The 26,324-nt window shown below is 43.2% G+C and overlaps 1 protein-coding gene across 2 annotated transcripts; it reads right to left on the bottom strand.

Moving 5' to 3' along the window:
- Window positions 1-74: 74 nt before the first annotated feature.
- NAB1 (NGFI-A binding protein 1) lies at window positions 75-26,324 on the bottom strand. Of its 2 annotated transcripts, none has more exons than XM_030454455.1 (8): window positions 25,971-26,324; window positions 19,676-20,509; window positions 14,201-14,334; window positions 13,203-13,254; window positions 8,001-8,111; window positions 5,491-5,632; window positions 3,883-4,032; window positions 75-2,822 (listed from the first exon to the last, which is right to left on the bottom strand). In XM_030454455.1, exons 2-8 carry the CDS (start codon window positions 20,492-20,494, stop codon window positions 2,731-2,733), a joined length of 1,500 nt encoding a protein of 499 aa, XP_030310315.1. In that variant the 5' UTR covers window positions 20,495-20,509; window positions 25,971-26,324; the 3' UTR covers window positions 75-2,730. The 2 variants fall into 2 exon arrangements, with proteins under 2 accessions (XP_030310315.1, XP_030310314.1); XM_030454454.1 differs by lacking the exon at window positions 25,971-26,324 and adding an exon at window positions 25,397-25,737.

Genomic DNA, 26,324 nt, shown 5'->3' with positions numbered 1-26,324 from the left:
CCCCAGAAAATTACCAGCCTTTAGAAAACAATTAAAAAAAAAAAAAAAAAAGGAAAAACCCTGGGGAAAGCAGAGAGTTCTCACGGTGAATTTTATTTTGTAAGCAACAATATAAACATGTGAATAAGAACAGGCATCATTTGCAGGGATGGCCTTTGATCCAGAGTACCCTGAATCCAGCAACCCTTTCAAGAGCAGATGAGGGCAAAGCCTCACCTGTGACCCCAGAGGTTGCCCAAGTTGCAGTCCACCAAGACCTTTGTCATGGAAAGACCAATACTTGAATAATTGCTATTACCAAATGCATGTGCAATTGTGGAATGTACCCCTCCCCTTCCCACCCCTCAGTTAAAAAAAAAAAAAAAAAATTACAGCTGTAAACCAGTAAAAAAAAACATTGCTTCTGGCTTATTGAGACTGAAATGGCCTGTTGGACTATAACCTGAAATATTCTAGAGATAACCAACTGGTCGTGACACACAGTACTGTATTTACAACTCAAAAATATAACTGTTATATACTTTTAATTTATAGCAAATTTAATACATTAGTGTTTACAAAATAAATCCTGGACTCAACTGAAAGAGCGTGCTGCCTTAGCAAGTTCTTTTGCCTTCCTCTCACTTTAGCTGAAGAGACCAGCAAGCTCATGAGCTTCTTCTGTGATCCACGCACACCTTTTAATGATGCAAACCCAGAACAAATCCTGCATCTCAACATCTGTTTTTGGTACCTTCTACCCCTCCAGCTGCACAGCACAAACCTGAAGCTGTCCTTAGCTCCACACACATCCTGTGAAAGCTGCTCAGATACAAACCAGGGCACTGGCTCATGTCACAGACTCGAAGAAAATATCTTTATCCGTACTACTAGCTCACACAACAGGAAAAAAGGGAATATCACTACACATCCAATCTCTTATATCTCTAACAGCAAAGCTGCAAATTCCATTGCTTAAAGTAAGATACTCCAGTAAGTGAAACAGTACCATACAGTTCAAAAAACAGCTTTTTTTGTAAGAAAAAAAAAAACCCAAACGTTTCAATAAGTATAAAAAAGTTGTTTACTGGTGTTTCTACTAAAAAGCTTTGTTCCACAAATCAAAAGTGATAAACTATGTTTTACAGTGATAAGAGACTGCAGTGTAGACATTTCAGCTCACGTTTTGCTGACAGTAGAACCCAGACTGGGACTGACTCCTTGGGACACACCTGGGACATGGAGCAAACTGCAGACATCAACACCTGAAGCATGTGAATTTTACCCACTGGCATGGGAACTGCACTTCCTTCCCCCTCCAGAACATGTTGTAGAAAAAAACTGTATTGAGAAACTAAGGCATGTAACTATTTTTGACTGCAGGAAAGCAACTCTTCCACTGAGGGATCTGCACAGAGGAAAAATGGATGCACACAAAGACACCAAAAAAAAAAAAAAAGAATAAAAAATCCCAAAGCCACATGCCAACTGTTTCTCCTGAATGTAAAATGACATCTGCCAAAGTGAAAACGTACAAAAAATAAAAACCTGTCAAATAAATAAAGAATACAGATGTTAATTAATCACACAGATAAAGAAACTTATTGGCATACTGTATGCAGTATACGGTATATTCATAGAATCATGTGGGCTGGACAGCACTTAATAAGGAGTCACATGCTAACTCCAAAAGATCTGATGGATCTTGGATTATCAAGTGCAACCTTTTACACCGGTGCAGAAATCCTGCATCAAATTTCAGCTTTGCCACACCTAGGATGCATTATTTTGTCTCTGTTTTGTTTTGTTTTTTTTTTAAAGATCCACAGAGAAGTCCAAGAAGTTCCAACGCTCTGAGTCACCATCCCTGCAGCCCTGCCCATGCTACTTGGTCTCTTGGGTTTCCTACCAGATGAGGTTCAAGTCATTGTACAGTACACAAAAACCACAGTTTTTTTCCCAACAAAATGGGACTCTTCCACCCTCCTAACTGGCATTTCCCCCACTCCTGACCTGTAGGTAGGTAGTAGATGCTGTTAAGTGTGTTACACAAAGGCTGCTGAAACCATTGCAAGTGATGTGAAGATAGTTAAGTGTCAAGTACATCTGCTATAATACAGAACCAGGGTCTAGGTCTATCAAGTGCTATATCCACATAACATTTTAAACCATGAAATATTTGATGCATTTTTTTTTTTTTACTTTTTTTCTCTTTTTCTCTACAAATATTGTCGCAAACTTGCTGTTAACTGTGTCACGAGGTTTGCATTCCTAATTCCCCAAGGATTTTTTTTTTTTTTTAATTCAAATGTTTAACAACCATCTCTATGCTAGGTACACTGAAAAGTAGACATTGAAATTTCAAGTAAAATGAACTGTAGCCACATCTACTGGACTCAATACACGTCCCGACATCTAGATTTACTTTGATAAGTTATACAAATACATAATACATTCTTAAATAATGAAGACCCACAATATTAACTTGTGAATCTTCCCACGTTATAAAACCACCTTTACAGGAATGTTTATCCACCTGTATGACTGTTTTAGTTTGCAGTGTCTCTTGTTTCCACAGATTACTGTACCAGTTCTTAGGCTTTGGCTATTGAAATCTCTTATTTGAATGAGGCAACACTGGTTATTAAGGCTGGTTTGTTTTTTGTTTTGCTTTTTTTTTTTTCTTGTTCTCTCTCTCTCTCCTGTGAAGTTTCATTCTTTACAATGACACCGTTTTCCAGAGCAGAGTGACTATCTTGTGTCTTCAGGTTCTGTTTTTATAACCTTCCTTTCTATGTTGTTAAAAGCCGAATGAGGAAAATCCTTTAAAATACCAAGGCCTTCTGCATGAAGAAAAAAAAGGAAAAAAAAAAACAAAAGAAAGAAAAAGGTATTAAAAACACTACTTGGAAACAAAATATATTCTGTTCTCAATTCAAGAATAAGGTCTAGGAATCATATGGACACTAACAGTTGAATAAATAAATTCTACCCCACTGGGTCAGAACCACCTGAGTGATGACAGCTTAATCCCCCCAGATTTACTTCCCATTCTCTGAGGGAGCAGGGCTCAGTGGAGGTGCAATCTGCACTTTCCTTTTGAAATGGAACTGGTAATTTCACCTAGTGAATTATCACTGGGACTGGGACAAATTGGTGAGCTAAGACTGCAATGTACCCAAGTGGAAGATGCAGGATTCTGCCAAGTCTTCAAAACAACTGCTTTTGCATCCTGTCTTTTAAATAACTGCTTCCCCACTGCATTTTCCAAACTCAGATGGAATTTTATCATTACTCCTGAAGCTGCGGGTGTCTCAGAAATTCCTGGCTTGATCTCAGTGTGTTGAACACCAAACTGAAACCACCCATGTAGATTTCACTAGAGATTCTTGCTGCCTTCTGTCCAACCAGATGCAAACAACAATATTGCCAGTGAGCCAAAGCCAGTGAACAGGGAAAAACCCAGTCCAGAAGACTTGCTGAATTATTTGGCTGACAGGACAGATGCAGTGCTAGGCCTTTACAAATAAAATGTCTTTTTTATCAAAAGTCTGATTCCTTTACACACTGAGAAGCCATGTTACAATCCAACTGCACAAGAGCAACACACAGCAGTGGTTTGGTTCAATGCCACTCTCTGAGGACAGACACAAGCCAGAACCTGCTTATCTGAACCAAGTTACTGCCTTCTCTAAGATTTTCCCAAACAATCCTCAATCTGACTCCAGACTAGCCAGCAACACTCCCCTGGAAGCTCTGTCCAAAGCCTTGATTAACAGGTTACCCACAGGTTACCCACAAAGCTGAGCCACTTGCTTCTTCACTCAGAGACACCGTGCACGAGCACCTTCATCCCAGGCTTTGTAAGGAATGGTGGGGAATTTTACAAGGGACAGCACTAACCTGAGGACTGGGATTTCGCCTCAGCACCAGGGTAAAGCCTGATCAAATCACTGCACAGAGGTTTCCCCAGGTGCTGCTCTCCATCAAGTGAAATGTGCTGCAGCTGCCTGCTGGGCAGGTTCGGCATCCGGAGATTCAGAGGTCTCTCACCTGCAAGGTGTTGACAGGGACACGTTGGTGAATTACAGGCAAAGCATTATTAAAAATAATAGGCAGAGATTTAAAGACCTATCTGATTCAATCAGCAAAAGTGCATCCTTAATTCCAGCTGCTCAGGGAAGATCTACAGCAACACAAGGATTATGTCAGTATGCTGCTTTGCAGGCTATTCCACAGGCACTGCTAGAGAGGGACACTCACACATACCAAAAAAAAAAAACAAAAACCAAACAAAACAAACCCACAACAACCCAAAACAAAACCAAGAAACACACCAAATCTCTTATTCTGCTCAAAAACCCCTTTGAGATTCTAAAACTTCCTGGCTCCCCCTGCACAGTCCCTTAAGGCCCTAAAACTTCCCCGCTCTCCCTGCACAATGGACATTTGGCATAAAGAAATTTACACTATCAAGACCTGAATCCACACATCTCATTCTTCCTGTATACTTGTGCACTGTGTTGCTTGACCAGTACACACAAATGGAAACTTGTTTTAATGATTATTTATATTGGTTCCCTTATTTCCTCTCTATTGCTTTCTTCCTTCCCTACCCTTAAGCAAACGAGCTCTTCAAAAACAGATCCAAGATCTGGACCTGGATCCAGTTGTATTTCTTGTTTTTATTATGTTTTCTATCATTTCACAAGAGAAAAAGAAGAGGAAGGAGGAGAAGGAGGAGAAGGGAGGAGAAGGAGGAGAAGGAGGAGAAGGAGGAGAAGGAGGAGAAGGAGGAGAAGGAGGAGAAGGAGAGAAGGAGGAGAAGGAGGAGAAGGAGGAGAAGGAGGAGAAGGAGGAGAAAGGAGGAGAAGGAGGAGAAGGAGGAGAAGGAGGAGAAGGAGGAGAAGGAGGAGAGGAGGAGAAGGAGGAGAAGGAGGAGAAGGAGGAGAAGGAGGAGAAGGAGGAGAAGAGATGCAAACAGAAAGCACTCAAATGAAACAAACTCTCCTAAAATTAATTCAAACTAAAAAATAGCCAGTTGGTAAATCAAAGTGAAAACCACAAAACTGCAAGCTTTTTGAAGAATAACAAGCTACTAAGAACATAATTAGAATCTGCTTAATTCTAAAAGTCATTTACATAGTGAGCTCCTCAGGTTTTGCTCCTAGACTGCACAAACAGGTAAACAAAAAGGAGTATCAGCTCCATTACCTGCTTTGCATTCCATTTCCACACAGCAAGAACAAAAAAAGAAATGCTACATTCTGCTCTATTTTCACAATTCAGGACAGAGTCAAGCTCTGCAGTGTGCCCTTTCCCTCCCCACCTTATCCACAGGGAAAGCAGTTTATCCAGACACATGAGAGCAACAGAGCAGAACCTGTGCATCTGATTTCATGACTGTGAGCACTTCAGGGTGGAGATTCTGGCTTGTCCACTCAGCTGGTGCTGTGCTAGATGAAATGACAACACTGACACAGGGTGCATCATGCCTGGAAGGTCCCATACCTTGTCCATCAGCATTATCTAGTGACATGCCATTGGGGCTGTGCTCTTCTGAGTTTTGTCTGTAACACCCAGTGGAAAGACGTCTCTCCAATGCAGCCTGGTTGCAAAGAAACTCCATCTGTTTTGCCATCACCTTTTCTGACTGCAAAATAAAGCACACACACACACAAAAAATGAATCTCTCTATATACATACATACAGCGAGTCAAAACACAGGGGGAAAAAAAAAAAGTATCAGATGATAAGACTAACAGCCTAGATACAGGTTTTTGTTGACTCACATGTACAGATGTGTGCTTTACAGTTTCTTCAAAACTACCAAGCAAACAAAATATTTTTGCACCCATAAAGATTTCCATACTCTACATCTGAGTCACTGGGGAACACTTGAAATTCAAGCTCCTGCAGCTCATCCCTGCAAAAATGCAGTGTTGAATTCTGTTCTTCGAAAACACCAAAAAATCACTTTCTGCACTTCAGGTTACGTGAAGAGAATCTCAAGAGCAGCAAAAAAAAAAAAAAAAAAGTGTCTTAATTATCCAGTTAGCTCTGTTCAAATGTCTGTCTTCACAAAGTATTCCAAGAGCAATGGCAACATCTGCTAAAAACTTATGCCAAGATTTCACCAGACATCTTGGAATCTTTATTTTAGGAAACAGCACTACACAAGCTGAAAAATCTGCCATTCTGAAAGTGTAGGATGACAGTATGTTTGTGGGGGATAAAGGTGTGAAATGTCTGTCTAGAAGAAGAACAAGACCTATACACCTCTAGAGAGTGGAATTAAAACAATGCAGCACAACGTGGGAGGAAATGGCGTCTGAGCGTTTGTCATTGACTTTAATGCCAAGAGAATTCTAACTTTCAATATAATCCTGTCCTCCAGAATGTAAATAAGCAGCTTGCAAAAAATAAAAAAAGCAAATCACAAGTCGAGAAAGTAGATGCTGAAGAGCCACAATGAACTTAAAAGAGCAGAAAGCACACCAACATCTACAACCGAAAAATGGGAAAAATAGGGAGGAAAAAAAAAAATTCCTCTTTCAGGTAATGCTGCAATTGTTGCCACTACTACAGAGGCCTATTAACTGCAGAATGCTTAACTTTTCTTGGGAGATGATGATAGCCCATGAAAGTCTCTTTACTCAGCACAGCTCAACACTTCACAAACACAACTGTAACAACGGAGCAGGAAAATCCCAGCTTCTCTGATGACCCTGACATCAGGGTAATGACATGATCAATATTCACTTTCTATGCCTTAGAGCTCATCAGGTTCTGTAGAATAACACTGATAGCTCAGTCTCAGTGTTGGGAGCCAGTATAGAAAACAAAACAAAACCCAAACCAATCTATTTTCAAACAGTTTACTTCAAGTGTGCTTTGCTATTCTGTCATTCCTGTTAAAAACTCTGAACTTAAAAAAAACTTCTTAAAAGAATAAACCAGCTCTCACTCACACCATCTTTATTGTTTGATTGGGATAAAAAAACCTGTTTTAAACAGCAATAATGGCTTTGATCACCATAAAGAACCTGCAGAGCTGCAAATACATTTAAGCTTAAACTGAATCCCTAGCCATTGTTATGCAGCAGTGACAAATTAAATAATTTAAAGCATGTATAAGAGGAAAATAAGCTTATCAAAACCAGGTTAATTTAATCATGTGAGATCAGATCATGTAGCATAATTGCTTGTGGATGTATCACAGCAATGAGATTTGTGTGACTGTACACTGCCTTGCAATGGGAGAAGGTAAAAGGCTGAATAATACATCTAGTCCCAAAAAGCAGGAGTATAACCCCTAAACGTAACCTCACATGAAAATTTGGTGATTATATTTGCCCAAATCACCTCTACAAAATAAATCTGTTGCAACTTAGCATGAAATCCTTCCTTGTGAACAACTGGCAGTAGGAGAGAAGTATTTTGCTTCAAGGCTGGGATACACTACAGAAAAGACAAAGAAAAGAAATTGGAAATCTGTCTTCTCTTATAAAAAACTTTCTAGATACTTGAACCCACTGCACTTCCACCAGGCTAGATGTTATTCAGAAAGGCAATTTATCCTCTAGGATCCAGAGGTTCATTTTTTTCTAAATATACTGGCATTTCTTCTTACAAGAAATGTCAGCACTGAGGACTCCAAGATTGCCTACTCTATTCTCCAGGCTCAGTAACTTAAATTTTCCATTTATAGCTCATCATGCAAGTAACACAGCATGTACTGTACCAGTATTACCCTACTTGCTCCCAACAGGCAATCACATATTTTCAAGCCTACTACACTAGACCTTACCTCCTTGGAATGAGCAAGGGTAAAGCTGCAGCACTGTGTCAGAACATTCTCAGAAGGTAAACCCAAATTAAGAGTGATGCAACCACAGCTGAGCCATCCAGCCTTTGAAAGCTGAGGGTTATTACTTTAGTCATCAAAAAAAGAAACCAACAAAAAAACCATTAAAATCAGCCTACAAAGTGCATTACTCAGTGTTGTGCAGTTGGAGTACCTGGGAATTTAGAGCTGCTGAATCTTCACTCTTTCCTTTAGCCAAAGCAAGTGGCATTTTGTCTTGCTGATAGAGTGTCTGGACTGTGTCCTGGAAATCAGGATAACCATCCTGTTGGGCACAAGAAGAAACCAAACACCAAAAGGGACATATTAGTGATTTTGCTTCACCCTCTCCTTATACTAAAAAACAAAACAAAACAAAACCAAAAACAAATCAAACCAAAACCAAACATATTCCTAAAATTCTGCAAAAAGTTCAGGACTGGAATCCACATGTGTGCTATTTCTTTTAAGTTCATGTTTAAAACACACACATCCCCCCTACAAGAACTGCTACCTATCTAAAATGGCATACACCACAGAATCACAGAATCATCCAGGTTGGAAGGGACCTCAGAGATCGTCAAGTCCAACCCTTGATCCACTCCCGCTGCAGTTCCCAGCCCATGGCACTCAGTGCCACATCCAGGCTCTTCTTAAAAACCTCCAGGGATGGAGAATCCACCCCCTCCCTGGGCAGCCCATTCCAATGTCTGATCACTCTCTCTGCTGGCTCATGTTCCGTGATCCAGGCCTATGGTTTCTGTCACAGAGCATCCTTAGAAATTCTTAAGAAAGTTTCCAAGTAGTCAAGACTAAGGCAGAGCAGCTGGATACCTTGAGAAACTGAGTGAAGCCTTCAAAAATTCAAAGTGTTTCACAAGGAACCCATACTAGGACCACAAAATGAAATGGCACCATTTTAAAAGCAGGACAGCAAAGACTTCTTTCAGTCTCAAATGATTACGACATGCAAATCTCTTCTGCATCTTGCATATGTACTAGAATAAAGCAAATAAAGTCCCTGTGAAAGCCTGCCAGACTCCATTAAAATAAATTAATCATCGAAACAAAGGTGCAAGATGAGAAATTTCTCCTGCTTGGTGCTATAAAAGCAAAGGTCATGTTAAATACAGGACCATCCAGCGATGCTTACAAAAAGCATGGTACAGACAACTCTGTCAGAATGTGAGAGGAGGGCAGAAATCTTGTGACTGACCCAAACCTGTCACATCTGTCACCACGGATCTGCAGCTATCCAAAGCAGGCCAAAGTAGGTTGGTTTCCTTTGGGGATCAGGTAAATAACACCAAAGCAGGCCACAATAGGTTGGCTTTCCTTGGGGATTAGGTAAATAACAATATTTTTGACAACAGCTGAGCACGTGGGTTACAACCCAAGAAGAAGATGAACCCTCTTTCACAACAACCCCAGGGGAAGGACAACAAGGCCCATGTTGGTGGTGGTCAGACCCCCAGTACAACGTAACACCACTAAAGGTGTTCTTTATGCTCAGGGAAAAAAAAAACAAAACAACAACCCTAAAGCTGCCTGAACATTGCATATCACTTTTATCCACCCAACGTATTCCCTCAGGGAAAAACATCAACACGATAGGTATGCAAAATTCCATAACCCAAGTCGACTGCCACAAGGCCCCATCCTTTAGCAGCAAAGGCTTGGCGTTTCCATGAGCACTGACCATTTTCATAGCCAGACTGGAATTTGTTTGGGAGTGGAGAACGATTCCGTGTAGGCAGATGAAAAACTGCACACACAAAAGCCAATCACTCAAGATCCTTTTTTTTTTTTTTTTTTTTTTTTTTGTAGTTGTTTTGGGTTTTTTTAAACAAAACAGGTAACACCGCTCTTTCAGGTCACCTTCCCTACTGCTGGCTGTTCTCCTTCCCACCACCCCAGCAGGAAGGACTGACAAGGAGCAGGATGGACCAGGGCAGGACCTGCTCTGCACCCCAGCTGCCAGCAGCTCCTTTTCCTCCTGTGGTCAGGATGCAGAGCATCAGCTCTGTTTTGCCATGCTGCTGCTGCTGCTGCTGCTGCTCAGTTGTTTTTTTTTTCAGGCATCTCTGTGCAGCAGATGTTCCCAGTCCCACATGTGCTTTTGTGCTCCCCCTAATGACATTTTCCCTGTGCAAACAGTAGCTTCTACTGCTTTTGCTGGTTTTGTGGGGGAAAAAAAAAAAAAAAAAAACACCACACCAATCCCACACTTCGACTTGTTTTTTTGGGTTTGTTTTTTTTCTTTTCAATCTTCTCAGCAAGAGTGGAGGTGGGCCTTTTCTCTCCTCCCTCTTCAACCCTACCATCACCTCTACTCTGCTGTTTTCCATCCCTATTTGCCTGTCTAGAGTAGATGGAGGATCTACAACCCCTTTTTTTACAATCTGCTTCCAAATCCCAATTTGCTCCCACTCCTTCTTTCACTCCCTCTGCACCTTTAGTCTGTCATTTGCCTGGAATTTTTTCCCTTCTCCTCTCTAGGCTTCACTCCCACAGCTCGCCCACCTACTCCACAAATAAGAGGGGGAGAGCTGGCAGGGGGAGAGAAAAGGCTTTTACAGGTAATTTGATGTAATTCAGGGCATATTGTTTCTTTGTAATGCTTGTGTGAGCTCTGTGTTCATCAAGAGGATAAATCTACAGTGGTGGCTCTGAACCAGCAATGCAGCAGCTTGAACAGGCAGCTCTGCTCCAGGACGACCTTCAGAGCCTCTCTGGAGTTGTTTGGGTTTTTTTTGTTTTTTTAATTATTTCAAGTGTTATTATATTTCAGGAAATTAACTCATCTCTTATTTTTTTTTAAGTGATCTTTTACACTCCAAGTCTTTCCAAATTCAAGCACCAGTGTTTTAGACCACGCTTTGCAGAGACATCGATGACTAATGGGTGAAGGAATGGTGAATCAAAATACAGAGTTCAGCCTTCAAACAGCCAAAAATTACCTTTACCAAAAAAAAAAACCCACCACCAAATAATTAAAAATAAAAAAAATCAGTGTTAGAGACAGTTAAAACAACAAAATCACCCATGTTTAGATCCTCTGCATGGTGCTGGCACCATGAAACATTACAACTTTAAAAACAGGATAAGGAATTCTTATCCAGAAAAAAATCTACATCATATGCTACCATTTTTATTTTTACCTCTACCATTCCAAAACCCAAATGGACCCCACCCTCAAGTTCCCCAAAATACTAATAAAAAAGGGAAATCTTTTTTTGCAAAAGGTAAAAAAAACCCAAAATACCACACGTAAAACTTATCTACTATGTATAATGCCACTTTTCAAAATTTCTTTGAAGAACAGTCCATGATTTTCAGCATAACTCAGAACTGTGATGCCCTGAAGTAATAGTTTACTCCCTAGAAGTCTCCCAAACTTGTAAGGAAAAAGACAGTTTATGCTGCTAACAACATTACTCATTTCTTAATTATGAATGCTATGGGATCAAGTGAGATATTATTTAGTTTCATTTTCAATTTCTTATTTTTGAAAACTGTCCTGTTTCTGAAAGAGGACTTTGTACAGCCAGGACATGAGATTTTCACAAGCATTTTAAAACCTGACTGGGAATTTCAGATAAAAAGAAAACCAAGTAAACATAATTTCCCAGAATTACTGAGCTAGAGAAAGCAGGCCTGCCAGACTCTTGGGATTTCACCATGCAGAAAATAAGATAATGCAATGTCTCAGGCTGTCCAAATTTCCTATTCTCCAAAGCCCCTAAAGCTTCAGCCTGTATTTTTCAGGATTTTAATTTTTTTCTTTCAATGAAGATCCATGCACCTCCCTTGCAGTGTGTCACTTTAGATACTTGCTCATCACCAGTTATTACTGAATGAAAGGAAAAAAAAAAAACCTCCTTATGCTAAAATCTAATACTGAAATACTACTTCAAGCACTGGAGCTCCCCACCACCTCTACCAATTTTGACTGGACAAAAGTGCAGAGACTCAAAAGAACCACCCTGCAATGTGCTGCTCAGGCAGATAATGGTGAAGGTGGAGAAAATACTTTAATGCAGCTTTTCTCTTTCTGGATGGAGGAACAAGCATGGGACAAAGCCATTCCAAACTCAACTAAGTGACATTACTGGCTTATCATCTAAGTAAACACTCCATGCACATGTAGGTTTTCTATCACAAAAACTCAAACTACAACTGAGCACATACTGAGGGAATGTAAATAAATAAGATTAACTCCTCTATACCTAACTGCCTTTTCAGAACTAACTGCCTTGCAGGAAAAGCACTTATATAGGTAACAAAGCTGAAACTACTGAAAAGGCTTCTATTTGGTGTCTCATTTATCACAGACTGAGCTACATGTGAGGAACACATTTCACAATCTGCTGCAACTTCCCTTTACAGCTCAAGAACACGTCACCTATCTGTGTCACACAGAAATCTAGCTCAGACCTAACTTACATTTTAATGTGCATTTAACCCCCAGCTTATGGGTTAGACAGGACAGCAAGGCAACTCACAACATGAAGGATTCATTAGACACCCAGGTAACACTGACATTTATTTTCAATTAATTCAAAAATAAGTTGAAAAGATACTCTGATATTATTACGAGGTATGTAGGCGTACATATGTACACATTTTTTTGTTTGTTTTTTTAATTAAAAGTCATTTTTTAAAAGGCCTCAAATTTGCTTTCTAGCAGTGGTAACTGAAGACAGGTAAACTACACGTATGTTGCTCCTGAACTCCTAACAAAAAACTCCTACCATCTCCCTGAACAACATCTTGTGCAGGTGAATACATTAACCAGGTACAGATATGACTTCTACAAACCCCTGAAAATTAAAATCCACAGGCACAACCATTTTTGTTGGTGTATATACTTTTTAGTTTGCTTTTGACTTTCAATATCATCAGTTTTATAAATTACAGCATGGTCAGAGATGGCTAGAATTCTGCCATGAATCCTGACCCAGAACTCTGGATTCTGGACATGATCAAAAGCTGACTCAAGCAAACCAAGAAAACCCCACCTCACAGTGACTTATAAGCAGGAGGCCTTATGGAAAGACATTTCCTATAATGCTTAAGCTCCCTGCACCACAGGAAGTCTCATTGCTCCCCCTCCTACTTACTCATGAGTGAAAACACTGCCAGTAACTTTACCATTAAGCAAATCCTGCTCTTTACCCCTGCTCCTACAGGTTTCTCCATCAAACATTCCTATTTGCCAAAACAGTGGTGATGTTTCCCCTGCTCTCTCTCTCTCACACCCATCAACTGGACTGTCAACTCTTTTTTCTGACAAATCACCTTAAGACAGATCCCTTCAAAAGAGAAAGTAACTTTAGCATGCAAAGGTCAAAATGCAGGAGCCACAACACAGTACCTCTATTTTGATTCTCTTTGGTGACAGCTCATCCCTTTCTCCACATTTAGACCTAGAAGAGAAGACACATGCACCATCAGTAAACAGCACATCAACCCTGATCATCAGAAATAATAATGAAAAACAAAATCAAGGCAAAAAAATAACAGGCAAGAAAAAGTGATACACACAGAGAAAGCCTCCAATTCACTTGGATACAGCCCATGAAGAGAAATACAAGCTCCCTGTGTTGTTTTCCAAAGTGTCAAGAGACTCTTCTTCTGAACAGAAGGGAAAGCTACCTGAGCACTGAGAATTACAGAAAACACCTTTGGCACTGCTTACCCAGAATGGGTGTGTATTTATACTAGCCACTATGGAAGAAAAAGGAGCAAAGGAAAACCATAAAAAGCTCCTACAAGCATTGGAGAATGTGATTTGAAAGATACTACATGAGGGAGTTAACCTTTAAAAACAAGATATATAGGGACCATCAAGGCTTTCAATCATATTAATTAATTCTAAAGTTGTAATTGTGTGTTAAACCACTGTTACTGCTTCAAACCAGCAGTTCATTTAACAGAGCAGTAACAACTCTTACTGGACTTGGGTTTCTTTAAAGCAAAAGCTCCTCCCTATGACCTTCTCCTCCTTCCCCAGACACTAACAAGCCAAATCTGTATATGGAAAAAAAAAATTATTGATATATTAAGCAGTATTGGCTACTCTGCCAATGTACATTAACCTTGAAGCATGCAAATGCCTCACATACTTGAAACACCTGCCTCTCAGATGCCTCATGCACTTATCAGGGCAAACTCTGGAAAACTAGAGAGGAACAGAAAAGGTAACCCCAGAGAGCCCAATCTTCCCAGTTTGAAGGCTTCACAACTTCAGCAGCATTTTGCTACCTCAGAAAAGGACAAAATAAAGTCTCCCTTGAAGTGCTTAAAGAGAAATGCTGTCAGACTGAGGAGCTGCCTGGAAGTCAAGGTCCTCTGAGTTAATGAAAGCCTTACTTGGTGGTCCTGTAGGTGTACTTGTACGTAACTTCCCGAGAGATTTGCCGAGCTAGGGCGAAGAGTTCATCTCTCCTGGTCAACAAGGCATTATCTTTAACACACAGCTGAGCGGCTGCTTCGTTAACTGTTAGCTGGAAATTAAACACAAAAAAACCAGGGATTCATGATTTTCCACACTTTCCCTCCTTGTGCTTTGTAAAAAAAAATAAAGTAAAATAAACCCGTTCTTCTGAAATAATAAATTTCAACTGCGAGTAAAGTGACCTCTAATGGTACACTAGACCCTGGAGGGTTTCTTCGAGTTTATTTATACCCTTACTAAGCAAGGTAAGCTTCTGGGAAGGAAAAAAAAAGATAAATGTAGCTGGAGAATTTCATGTCCTTTAAAGTAAAACACCATTGTAGGACTCTCTCAATGTGCGCTGCTCCTCATTCCAGCATTAATTAAATCTCAGTATAAAACAGTAGCTCTGAATGTTCACAGTGTTTGGCTCCCAAAGCTTGATTTATAGGGAATACTATTTTTATAAACGCAATATGCCTAGGACTTGGGAAAAAAGAAAAAAAAAAAAAAAACCCACGACCAAACCTTGACAGTGTGGGTACAGATGGCTTTCCCTGGTGAATACAGCATAAATTCTGCAGAAGGTGATGGTTTAAGAAACGATTACACTTTTTTTAGCTTTGTTTCTCACCCTCGTGTTTGTGAAGAGTATCTTCAGACATGAATCAAATGTAACTTTTTTTCAAGGATGTTTTCCTCAGCCTGCTGGGACACATTTCTAGGGCCTCTGCTGCTGGCAAGAGTTTAGTGAAGAGCAGGGGGGAAGGACAGGGAAAAAAGACACCCTAAGTCGAGGCTTAAAATGGTTTCTCAATGGTCTTCAGAAGCCCGAGAGAAGTGGTTATACTGTTGTGCATTACACCAGCTTAGAAACCTGCTGCCTGAAAAGCCTATGATCAACAGCACAAACAGCAAAATTATCAGTGTAACAGGAGATGCTGAAACTGAGATGCTAAAGAGGAGGTACCCTGCACCTTCCACAGTAAACAGGGGCTGAAGAGACAGCTTGACTTCTTCCTCAGCTAAAGAACAGCCAGCACTTGCAAGATACCACAGACAAGAGGCAAACAAAATATTACAGGTGTTTTGTTTTCTTAACAAAGTGCCTGCAACTCAGCTGGAAGGCAGGAGGGCTCTGCAGAGGGACCTGGACAGACTGGAGAGTTGGGCTGATCCCAACGGGATGAGGTTCAACACAACAACCCCATGGGGAGCTCCAGGCTGGGCACAGAGTGGCAGAAAGGGACCTGGGAGTCTGGATTGCCAGGAAGCTGAAGAGGAGCCAGCAGTGTGCCCAGGTGGCCAAGAAGGCCAATGGCATCCTGGGCTGGCTCAGGAACAGCGTGGCCAGCAGGTCCAGGGAAGGGATTCTGCCCCTGTGCTCAGCCCTGGTGAGGCCACAGCTTGAGTCCTGTGTCCAGTTCTGGGCCCCTCAGCCCCTCAGGAAGGAGATTGAGGTGCTGGAGCAGGTCCAGAGAAGAGCAAGGAGGCTGTGAAGGGATCCAGCAGAATTGTTCCCCAGGGAGGTTGAAAAAAAAAAACCAAACCAAACCAAAAAACCCCAAAAAGATGTGAAAAGAGCAAAGATCTTCTCAGAAGCTTGTGCCCATGCAGTATTTCCAGTAGAACCTCTCATGGAATTGCTGTTCCTAATATTTCATAAGCATTTTTTCCTGTGTTTAACAGAAAAGCCTTTGATACTAGTAGGGTATTCCCTGCAATACCTGAATGCAAACATGTCTTTACCAGGCAAAATAGATACATGCTGCTGACCCTTTGGTCTCTGTACAGGAAAAGAAAAAAAAAAATCTCATGGATATCAGACAGAGAAGGTGGGAAGTTTAGGTTTAACCTGTGAAACATCTTCAGGTTACAAACCAATATACCAAAATAACAAATTATTACCCCATAAACAGGAACAACTGTTCTACAGTGTCTATCTTTTCAGAAAGAAAAAAAAAAAACAACAGGGAGGGGAAATAAAAAAGACACAAAAGCAAAAGATGAATACAAGACTGATGAAAAGAATTACCATCCAAAGTAGGCATTAATTTCTTTAACAGTGGTAGCTATTGTTTTGCAGAGGATGAATAATATGATTAATGCTTACAAAGTAATTTGAGATGGTTTTTTATCCCTGGATAAAGCACTGAATGACCAAAAATGCTTTGGGTGGTTACAAGCAAAAGGTGTTCACCCCAACACATGAGAAAAGGCAAATGCTTGTTTGTTTTTCCTTGCTTCTTCTTTCAGTTCACATCCAGAGTTACTGAACTCTGCATCATGGCTTCCTGCCTTTTCAGGAAGCATAATATTGCAGACAGAAAGTGTTACATGCCTAAAAATAAAGATTTGTTTTCTGGAAGCCCTTATGATCTGGAGCAGCATACAGCATCCAGGTGCTATGGAGAGGGATGGGTATATTCCCATCTGATGAGGTTATAGATTCCCCCACTAAAAAACCACAATTAAATACCAAACCTTAGTGTTTTGGTGAGTCAGCAAAAGAAGAGACTGAGCTGGACAAAATTTAGAACTTGCATTTGTTATTCCTGTCTCTCAAACTATCAAACAGGGATTTTTATTTTTTTTTTTTTTTTTTTCAGATTTACAGGTACCTAAAGAAGTACCAAGATGGTAACAGGCAAATTACAGACCTGACTCAAACAGACAGGGGTCACCCAGTTCAAAGACATGCCTTGCACTCATCCCTTCTCCAGTCCAACTTCACACATGAGGTGCTCACCATGCTTGAAAAGCTGTGTAATACCAAGACAAGGGGATGGATCACAGCCAGTGTGTTTATTAGTTTTGGAATCCCTTTGTGTAAAGACCCTGCCTCAGACTGCATGCCAGCTCAGTGCCTTATGCAGATAATCCTACCAAGAGCTTCCAAACCAGTTTGGCATTTACAGCTCTCCCTGGCCCCAAATGGCTGCTGAAGCCCCCTGAGACACCCCAGGGTTCACACAGAACATCCTCAGTAATTCACCACTAATAATTCCATCAAGTTGGAAGTTAAATTTGCACACAATTCCACTCTGAGGAGTCAGGGGTACCCAGATCTGTACATTAAGAAGCTAACCACTACTTAAGCTTTTTAAGTTCTTAGTGAAGTTTATTCAGCTGTTCCTTGCCAGCTGCAAAGAGAAACCTTGAACTGTGAGGCAGGATGACAGCCTTGGAATGTATTAACATGTGCAGAAACAGAGCCTCTGGACAAGCAGAAACTTACCTCCCTGGTTGTTAAACATCCTTCCTTCTGAGCAGCAAATGGTTTGAGCCATCAAAAACAAACAAACAAACAAACAAAAAATCCAATGAAGTTGAGTTTACGAAAGGCAAACTCCGGTTTAGCGGATTTGAAACACGCAAAAAAAAAAAAACCAAAACTTCCCTCACTGCTGCTATTTGTGTATTTTCCGCTTTCAAACGGCAATGGAGAGAAAACTGCTCAAGACAAAATTTGTGAAATCCGGCCTCTTGAAGCAAACAGCACACCAATTATGAGCCAATTTTTCTTGCTTGCATGTATGCAGTTCCCATCAAGCTGAGTGAGGCCCCACATGCGTAAGTGAGGCATAAGTCAACCACACACTCCTTTGATCTTGTGCCCTTAATCATAAGAGCGATAGAAATATTTCCTACAGCCAAACCATGCTCTCCTTTCATTTTTAAACATGGTTTTACAAGGATGTAGTAAAGATCTGTAGTACAGTACTTAAAAAAAAAAAAAGTAACCAATCCACAGGGCAGAGCAGAGTCATCCTTTCTTCCAGCTGCTACCCTGCTCCTTCAAACCACCACCAATCACCCCACTATCAGCCTACCACACCTTGGCTGAACTTTGGAGAACCCCCTTTCCCTGAATCCTGACTCTGCAGCAATGTACACGTGGCATCTACACAATTCATCCTTTCAAACCCTGCCTCCATCTCACAAGCAACTCCTTCTCTTATGGGAAAGACTTCCCCAAGTCCCGGGAAGTTAAGTAAGGAGAGATCTGTTCTTGCACACTGGGTGAGTTCACAGATTTATTTGTGTTCAACATAAAACTACAAAACGTGTAACTGAAAGCTGCACAAGCAAGACTGGGTGGCAGAAACAGGGCTGACAAGCTCCCTTAGAAGTGTCCCCCCCAGTTTGCAGTAAAAGCCCCAGTGAAGTCACTGCTGGTGTGCAGCTGCCTTATAAATGTAAATACACAAACAAAAAATGTGAAAGAAATACACCTTGCTGCCTTCTGCCCTTCTACTCAGAAGCATAAGGACAACCTAGTCTTGTGACACACCTACCAAACTTCTCGAAGCCTAAAAAAAAAAAAAAAAAAAAAGAAAAGAAAAAAAAGGCTAAAGCCAGCACAGTTTTTTTGGCACTCCTGTAACATAAACATTGCCTTTCCTTTTGGGAGCTAAGCCTTACATGCCAAATTTTAAATCCAACTGAAATTTTGCAATCGCTGTTAACCGTGAAAATGCTGAGGCAGCATTCATATCAGCAGCATTCTGGCACTGCTTTCAATTAATGTTTGTTCTCCTCTTCTGCTCGACTTTGGCACTAGGAAACCCTTCCCCACACAGACACACCTTGTGTGTTACAACAGATGCAGAGGGAGCCTCAAGAACAGCAGAAGACAAGCAAAAGAGGCTCACTCGGACTTCTAAGGACAAGAGGGCAGAGATGCTGGGTTAGAGGACAAACCTCCAAACTGCAGCCATCCATCAAAATACTGGAGATGATCCTTTCCCTTCCTCCTCAAATAGTCTGCACTTCACCTCACCGGCTTAAGACCCTCCCCCAAAATCCCTACAGATTGTATAATTAAGCTTCATCCCAATTCAGACACAAAAAAAAATTCCCACCCCACAGGGTCAGAGGACCTCACCAGCAGAATCTTTTTCACCTCGAGGGCACAAGCTACAGGGCAGGGTCTCAAGGTGAAGGAACACAGCAGAGGGCAGCCACCGAGCCAGGTGACCTGTTCCAAGACACCAGCAATTTTATTTACCATTCTTCCAACCAACCACTCCACTTTCAAAGCTGCAAGGGAAATACCAAGACAGGGCTGCTTCAAAAATGTGCTGAATGCCTAGAAACCAAGCTCAGTGCCCAACAGCCAGGCTCAGTGCAATACTGGTTTGCTATTTCAGTGCCAAAAATCTTTACACCCTCTGTCTCCCAGGCCCTGCCAGGGACGGGGCAGCCTGGTGACGCCAAACCGAAGCACACACCCACCCAAGAAAGGGCACTCCTACTGCACCCAAGGTTTTTATCCCAGGGCAGGACTGCCTACAGCTCTGTAAGACACACGTGGTGAGAAGAGCCCATACAAAAGGTGTACCCTGTGAGTGGTAAGTACAAGGTGTAGGAACAAGGGAGGAAGCCCGCTGTCACCCAAGGTGTTTTACCTCGTGGAGGGTGAGATGCTTGCCATCCTTCCTTTTTGAGTCAAATCTGCCATATATTGCACTGTACTTCCTGATCTCCTCCTCTTTGTGAGGGTCCTCGTCACTCATCTCAAAGATGTGACCAATCATCTTTGCCAGTTTCTTATTTGTTTTCAGCAGCTCCTTGACTTCGTTGGAGTCACTTTTGGGCAGGGAGGGGACCATCCGCTCCACGCACTCCGCAACCGACAGCGCGGCGGCGGCATCCAGGGTCTCGCTGTTCTCCTTCGGTGAAGCCGGAGAGCCCAGGTCAGCTGGGGAAAGGCTGTGCTCACTCTCTGTGGTGTGGTGTCCTTGCCAGAGCCTGGGCTCGCTGCCACTCTGCAGGGATAAGTTCCCCACCACCTCGGATTTGCTGGCACCCACGCTCTGCACGCAGGTGGTGGCGGCACATTTGGGAATCTTCAGGTGAGGCTCTCTGCTGCTGCTGGTCCTTTCGTAACTGCTGCAGGATATCCCCAGCCACGCAGGAGAACCTTCTGGTAGCTTGTATATCGGAATGCTGCTGACAGGTAAGGAGGTGAGAGGCTGGTTAAAAAGGCCGGGGTTTGTCACCCAGTCCCTCAAGGCCTTCTGCAGCCTTCGGACATGAAGAGGTTTGCTGGCCATGCCTACGAGAGCCATGATCTCCAAAAACTCCTCTTCACCCGCTTCACAGAGCTGCTGGACATCATCCCCACCCTGCTGAATGAAGGCATCGAAGTAGAACAAGAGATTTGCTTTTTGTAGTATTCGATACAGCTGCAATTCCCCAAGGGTTCTGGGCAGAGCTGACGCCATCACGGATGACAGAACCTGCATAGAGGAAAAACAGGGAGAAGATGAGCACCCGAACGCCGACGTCCAGACACGTTCCCTCCACCAACCACCATTCCACAGGGCTGTCAACTCTGAAGACAGGATTTCCTTTTCTCATTGTAAGAACACTTGTGGAAATGGAAAAAAAACAACAACAACAAAAAAAAGCAGGGGACCACAGCTCTTTTTGAGAACTCAGTGGAAACATTTGTGAACAAGCAAATCAGCGGAGAGTTGTGATGCACCTACAAAAAAAAAAAAAAAAAAAAAAAGATGATTCAAACGTGAAGCCAGTTTGTTTTCAGCATTCCCAAGAATGTGTTTGTTCCCAAGAATGTCATTCAATATTGCTCACTGCTTCTACTTGATTCTCTTTTACATCTTATCAAAATGATCACAAAACACTGCAACGAATTACCGAATACTTGATCCCCTGAAATAAAAAGGAGCTCATCTGCTTTGATTATCAGATTATTTTTCCCCATAGCACTCTGGAGGGCTGTAAAAGGACAGCAAAGAAAAGTGCTTCACAGAACACCAGAGGATTAATGAAGCTGGATCAGTAAAAGGATGCTTCAGAACTAAGTATCCCCAAGGTTTTCTGCATTTTACATACAAAGGACCTGATGCCTCTGCTCATCTTAATTAAGGAGGTAACACCTGCAGACAAAGCAAAAAAAAAACCAAACAAAACCCAAACCAAACACTGAGGGATTCCAACGTGTTTTGCTTATAAATGTTATTTTGAATTCACCTGCCCATTCCATCTGCTATCAGGCCTGCAAGTCATTGACACTTTAGGACAAGAAACACCATTCAGCAATCACACCCTAAGGGCTCCCAACAGACCAACTATTCTACCCTTACGGCTGCAGAAAAACCATCTGCACAGGTTTCAACTCTATAAAACCCGTTATTCACGGTTATCCCACAAATAATAAACTCTTCAGAGAACTGTAAGATCTCACACACACCTCTCCACTCCACAATGGCTTTCACAACTACAAGCGGATCATTTCCAGAATTACTGCACTCACCTAAACCACCAATCAATAAGGTCTAAAGCACATAATTTATAGGTGGTAGGGAAAGTAACAGAACTAAAGGCATGGGGCTGTTCTGCTACCACACTGCACTTTGAAAAAAAAAAAAGAAAAAAGACAAAAACACAGCAGTAACCTAAAAATCACAACTTACAGAACACACTGGGAGGATACTATTTTAATAAGGTGCACCCTGCTTCCCTCAGAACTCTGATGCAAGAATATATATATGGATGCTTAGGGGCACTGGGAGACTGGCAATCAAAAGTAAAACTAAGACAGAAATTATTTTTATGATATGCACTTCTGCATACTGCTGTTTAGTTTTTCACAGTACCTGCTTTTTCTTCAGCAAACTCAAAATAAACGTAGAGACATAATAAACAGAACTCAGCTTCTCTTCAGGAGGCCTCTAAAAGATCAGGCTTCTGCTACAAAACTTTGATTAAACTCTGCTAGAGAAAAATAAAATGAGGAAGCCAACACAAACTTTACAAAAACGTATGTGGCAGCGAAGTGACACCAACAAACAACCTCTTCAGGAAGAAAAGCCCTGGAAAAAAAAATTTAAAAAAACCCCAAACAAACAAAACCCCAAAACAAAACTAAAAAAACCCCAGCAGCTGCACATGTAATTCTTTTTATGCTGCTATTTGTAAAGAATGGAGAGCAGTAGCTGTTTACATCTGAGCAGCAGGCTGGAGGAGCTGCTGGTGAGCTCAAGAGTTAATAAACTGCACAGTCTGGAACCCAGGGTGAAACTGGAAACATGTAAGAGCTATGTGTTCTAAAAATACAATTTCGTTTTCAAAAATAATAGTTAATTGCAGAAAAACAATTGAGTACTGTCTACACAGTCCCAAAGATGCAAGCAACAACAAGGAAAAATCACTTAAGGTAATCCTTTCAGCAGTGCATAATTCAGTATTTTTAAAATTGCCAGTACTTCACAGTTCTCAGAAAATTCCTCCCATTCCATACGAATTTTGACAAGACAAACAAACCCAACATCTTCTGGTCCAGAGGCATTTCAGCAAACTGTTCCCCCCCCTCCCATTTCAGTTGATGTCTACCATCAATACCACAAATTAACTTATTTAACTGCTGCAAGGACACCCGCTTGCTCCAGAAGCCATCCATCTTAGGATAAAAATCTACAGGAATCTACATAAAGGGACTTTTTGGGCAGAGAGCTAAACTGAATCCCTGAAGGACGGTGGCAGTGAAATTACACACAGCCCAAAAGCTCCAGGCAAAGCATGGAGCTCATTTTTCCAGCCCACAGGCTGGAAGAGTCCAGGAGCAGCCTTCACCTGGAGGCTTCTAATCACCAAACCTCCTTGTGGCAGATCAAACTGGATTAATTTGTACTATGGAGGTGTCAGGAGCAAGTCCACAGTTCAGATGGTCTTGAGAGTTGCACTTAAACCGAGACTGAAATCCCTTTGTTTTGTACTTTAAAAGACTGATTCTGTTTTCCAAATTTAGTACAGTAACTCCTGAGAGAGCCAAGCAAATTTTCCACTTGGGACAGCTACCAATTTCTGCAGGGAAGACTTTTTCAAGCACTCCTCCTTTTCACCTCTTTCCTCCTCTCACTCCACCGAGTTCCTTCTGCACTCACCTCAATGACACCCCAAGAATTTCTGAACTTTTACAAGAGGAAGGCTCCAACCCTCCCCTTTCCAAGACAGCCTCCCCATGCCATGCTGCTCTTCCAGACATCACCAGTCGGTTCCACTGGTTCGGCTCAGCTCATAGCCTACAAAAAGCCTGGAAAGCAGGTAATCCAGTCAGCCTGGAGGAGTAAGACAAAGCTTAGGAGGAGGAGAAGCAGCAAACGAGAGAGGAAAGCAGCACAGAGGTCCTGGTATCAGAAGCCTGGCCCTGCTTATCACAAAGTCCTAGCACACCTACTGAAGTCTCAGTGCCACAATGTCTTTCAGGTGACCTTCAAATTGCATTTCAGAGCCCTGAAGTACTGCTTTCCACCACTGTTCTCATTTCTTGGTGCAGCAGGAACTGTGCTTTTGGGGCAAAGGGTGAGCATGAGAAGAGGTTACACAACAAGAAGACACGGGGTGAGGTCCCAGCCAAGGAGATGATTGATGTGTGCTCCTCACCAAGGGAGGACACACTGGTAAGAGCCCAGGACACCGTGCACATTGCCCCTCTTCTACAGCCTGCTCCCTAAGTCTTAGGCTTTCTCATCTGTGATCCCAAATAAACCCAAAGTAACAGCCTGGTAAAGTCCTGGGGCAAAGAGGGTGATCAGGCATTGGAATGGGCTGCCCAGGGAAGTAGTGGATTCTCCGTGTCTGGAGATCTTTCCAAAGAGCCTGGATGTGGCACTGAGTGCCATGGGCTGGGAACCACGGGGGGAGTGGATCAAGGGTTGGACTTGATGAGCTCTGAGGTCCCTTCCAACCCAGCCAATTCTATGATTCTATGATTCTAAGCTATCTGGAATCATCTGCTGCCTTAGGAGCAAGCAAGTAGATCTTCTAAGATATGGCCAACTGCAAACCTTTCAATGGAAAAAGGTGGGAATGTGAAGCTGGCATGGGAAGGGCTGTAGGAATAAATAAATGAGCGTGGTGGTGGCTGCTGAGCTGCTGCTTCTCCCCCTTCTCTGCTCATCATCCATACCAGTAAGAAGTGTGGGAACACACAGGGAAGAGCAGCTTTTGCATCTGCCACATCTAGAACAAACAAAGAAGCTGGGAAGTTCATACCAGCAGACAAAACTGTTTCAAACACATGCAAGGTTCCATACTGTTACACAGCCAGGGACAAACCAGGAAATCCCAAGTTAGATTTTTCACTCAGCCTTTGCAACCCCCAGCCAGGCCTTCTTGTTTCCCACATTGCCTTATTCACACACACATCCCCAGACTATCACTCACAAGCCATGCCCTCCTTCCTCTCCAAAAGATGTCACCTGAACTCTGACCACAAACATAACTCCTAGGAAAAAAACCAAAAAAGCAACACAAAAACAACAAACCAAACCAACCGACCAACAAACCAAAAGAACCAAACAAACCACAAGAGATGCCACTAAATATTTGTGAACAATCAGTCCAGGAGGCATCACAACCCATTCCTGCAACCGAGGCAACACTGGTGGCACCAGCCCTGCTCAGCATCTTCAGCCAGGGCAGAACACCCATTTCTCCCCATTCTGTCCAGTCCCTGCCCAAAACTTCCCATTTCCCCGAGGTGGCAGGAAGATGTGAGGCTGCAGCAAGCAGGTGGTGGATGTGGGGGAAGTCTTGGGAGAACTCGGGAGCTGTGGGGCGAGCACTTCAGTGTTTGAAGGCTGCGTTCAGAAGAGCAATCGAGCAACCCCACCCGGTTCCCAGAGATTTTTGTTTCAGGTGAATTAAGACTCGAGCTGTCACCCACTAAAAATCAGGAATACGCACGAGGAGAAAGTGCCAAACATCGCATTCCAGTATTTTAGGCAAAAGTGATTATTTCATAATGTATCTTGATCACTTTGGGCGTTTTGAAAAGTCTCTGAAGACAAACCGGATTTGGATTTGAGAGCTGGCTGCTTTGCATATTCATTACATTTTTGCAGCGTTTCCAAAGGACTTTTTAGCAGAAGAAAATTACATGTAGCTGCAGAAGCGAGACTTAGCAAATTAAATAGTCTTGTCTAGCTCCGAGATGTGCCAAAATACAACCTATTAAGTGAGCTTCACATTCAAATACAGATGCGTATCTCGCCTCCAACTAATAAGAAACTTGAAACGTGCGAAAAAAAAAAAAAAGAAAAAAAGAAAAAAAGAAACAAAATAAAACCGCGGAAGGATTAAGAACAGAGATCAAACACCTGACGACCCCCCCCGGGTCGATCCGATGGGCACCGACACCGAGTTCGCAGCCGCCGAGCCGGGTCCCGACACCCCCCGGGAGGTGGTGGCCGCCCACGGGAAGCCCCCCCGGGGCCGCTTCTCGATATGGGGTGCACCCAGCAGGGTACGGGTACTGGGTCGGCACCAGCCGGTACCGCCGGGCCCGGACTCCCCGTCATGTCCTGCCGACGTCGGGGGTGAAGCCCTCCCTGTACGGGGGGCACGGCACCAGAGTGTCTGCGTGGAGGGAAGGGGGGTGCGGCCGGTAGCACAGCACCGCTCCCCTTCCCGGTATCCCTCCCCGTACCCCCGCCGCCGGGGAGCCGCCCCCGCCGGTCCCGTCCCGTCCCGCCCCGCCGCCCCCGCTCCGCGGCAGCAGACACGGCAGGGACGTCTCCGTACTTTCCGCCCACTCTCCCCGCTCCACCCCCCCCCCCCTCCCCGCTCCGGATTTCTCCGGGAATCACCCACGCACGACCCACCCGCGCTCTTTCCGGCCGTTCCCCCCCTCGGAACCAGGGTTGCCCCCTCAGCACCCTTCCCCGCACCTACCCTGCCGTAAGCCGCCGCCGCTGCCGCCGGGCTGCCCGGGGCTCCTTTCTCTGCCGTCCCGGCGCCTCAGACTCAACCCCACCGAAGTTCCTGCCGCTGCCCCCCCCGCCTGCGCGCCGCCGGCCCAGGCTCCTCCTTTCCCATCGACGGGGCGGGTGGGCGAGTCGGTCCCCGCCACCGCCTCGCTGCCGACGGGGATGGAGGGGAAGGGCGGGGGAGGGGGGGGGGGGGGGGGCGAAACGGGGCACACCGAGAGGCCGCCTCGCCGCCCCTCTCAGCTCGCCTCGTCGACGGCCGCGCCTGCCGTGCGGGCGGGAGAGAGGGAAGGAAGGAGTGAGGGAGGGAAGGAGGGAG

The sequence above is a fragment of the Calypte anna genome, chromosome 7, assembly GCF_003957555.1.
Source record: "Calypte anna isolate BGI_N300 chromosome 7, bCalAnn1_v1.p, whole genome shotgun sequence".
Taxonomy (NCBI): domain Eukaryota; kingdom Metazoa; phylum Chordata; class Aves; order Apodiformes; family Trochilidae; genus Calypte; species Calypte anna.
This window is presented reverse-complemented; position numbering and strand designations above follow the sequence as displayed.

What these genes read in the sequence shown, in the direction of transcription:
- NAB1 (XM_030454454.1), bottom strand. Translation starts at nt 25,597, where the DNA reads ATGACGGGGAGTCCGGGCCCGGCGGTACCGGCTGGTGCCGACCCAGTA. An exon ending in GACCCGGGGGGGGTCGTCAG is followed by an intron (nt 20,510 to 25,396) that starts GTGTTTGATCTC and finishes TCCTCTATGCAG; the next exon opens with GTTCTGTCATCCGTGATGGC. An exon ending in AGATAATGCTGATGGACAAG is followed by an intron (nt 4,033 to 5,490) that starts GTATGGGACCTT and finishes AACACCTTGCAG; the next exon opens with GTGAGAGACCTCTGAATCTC.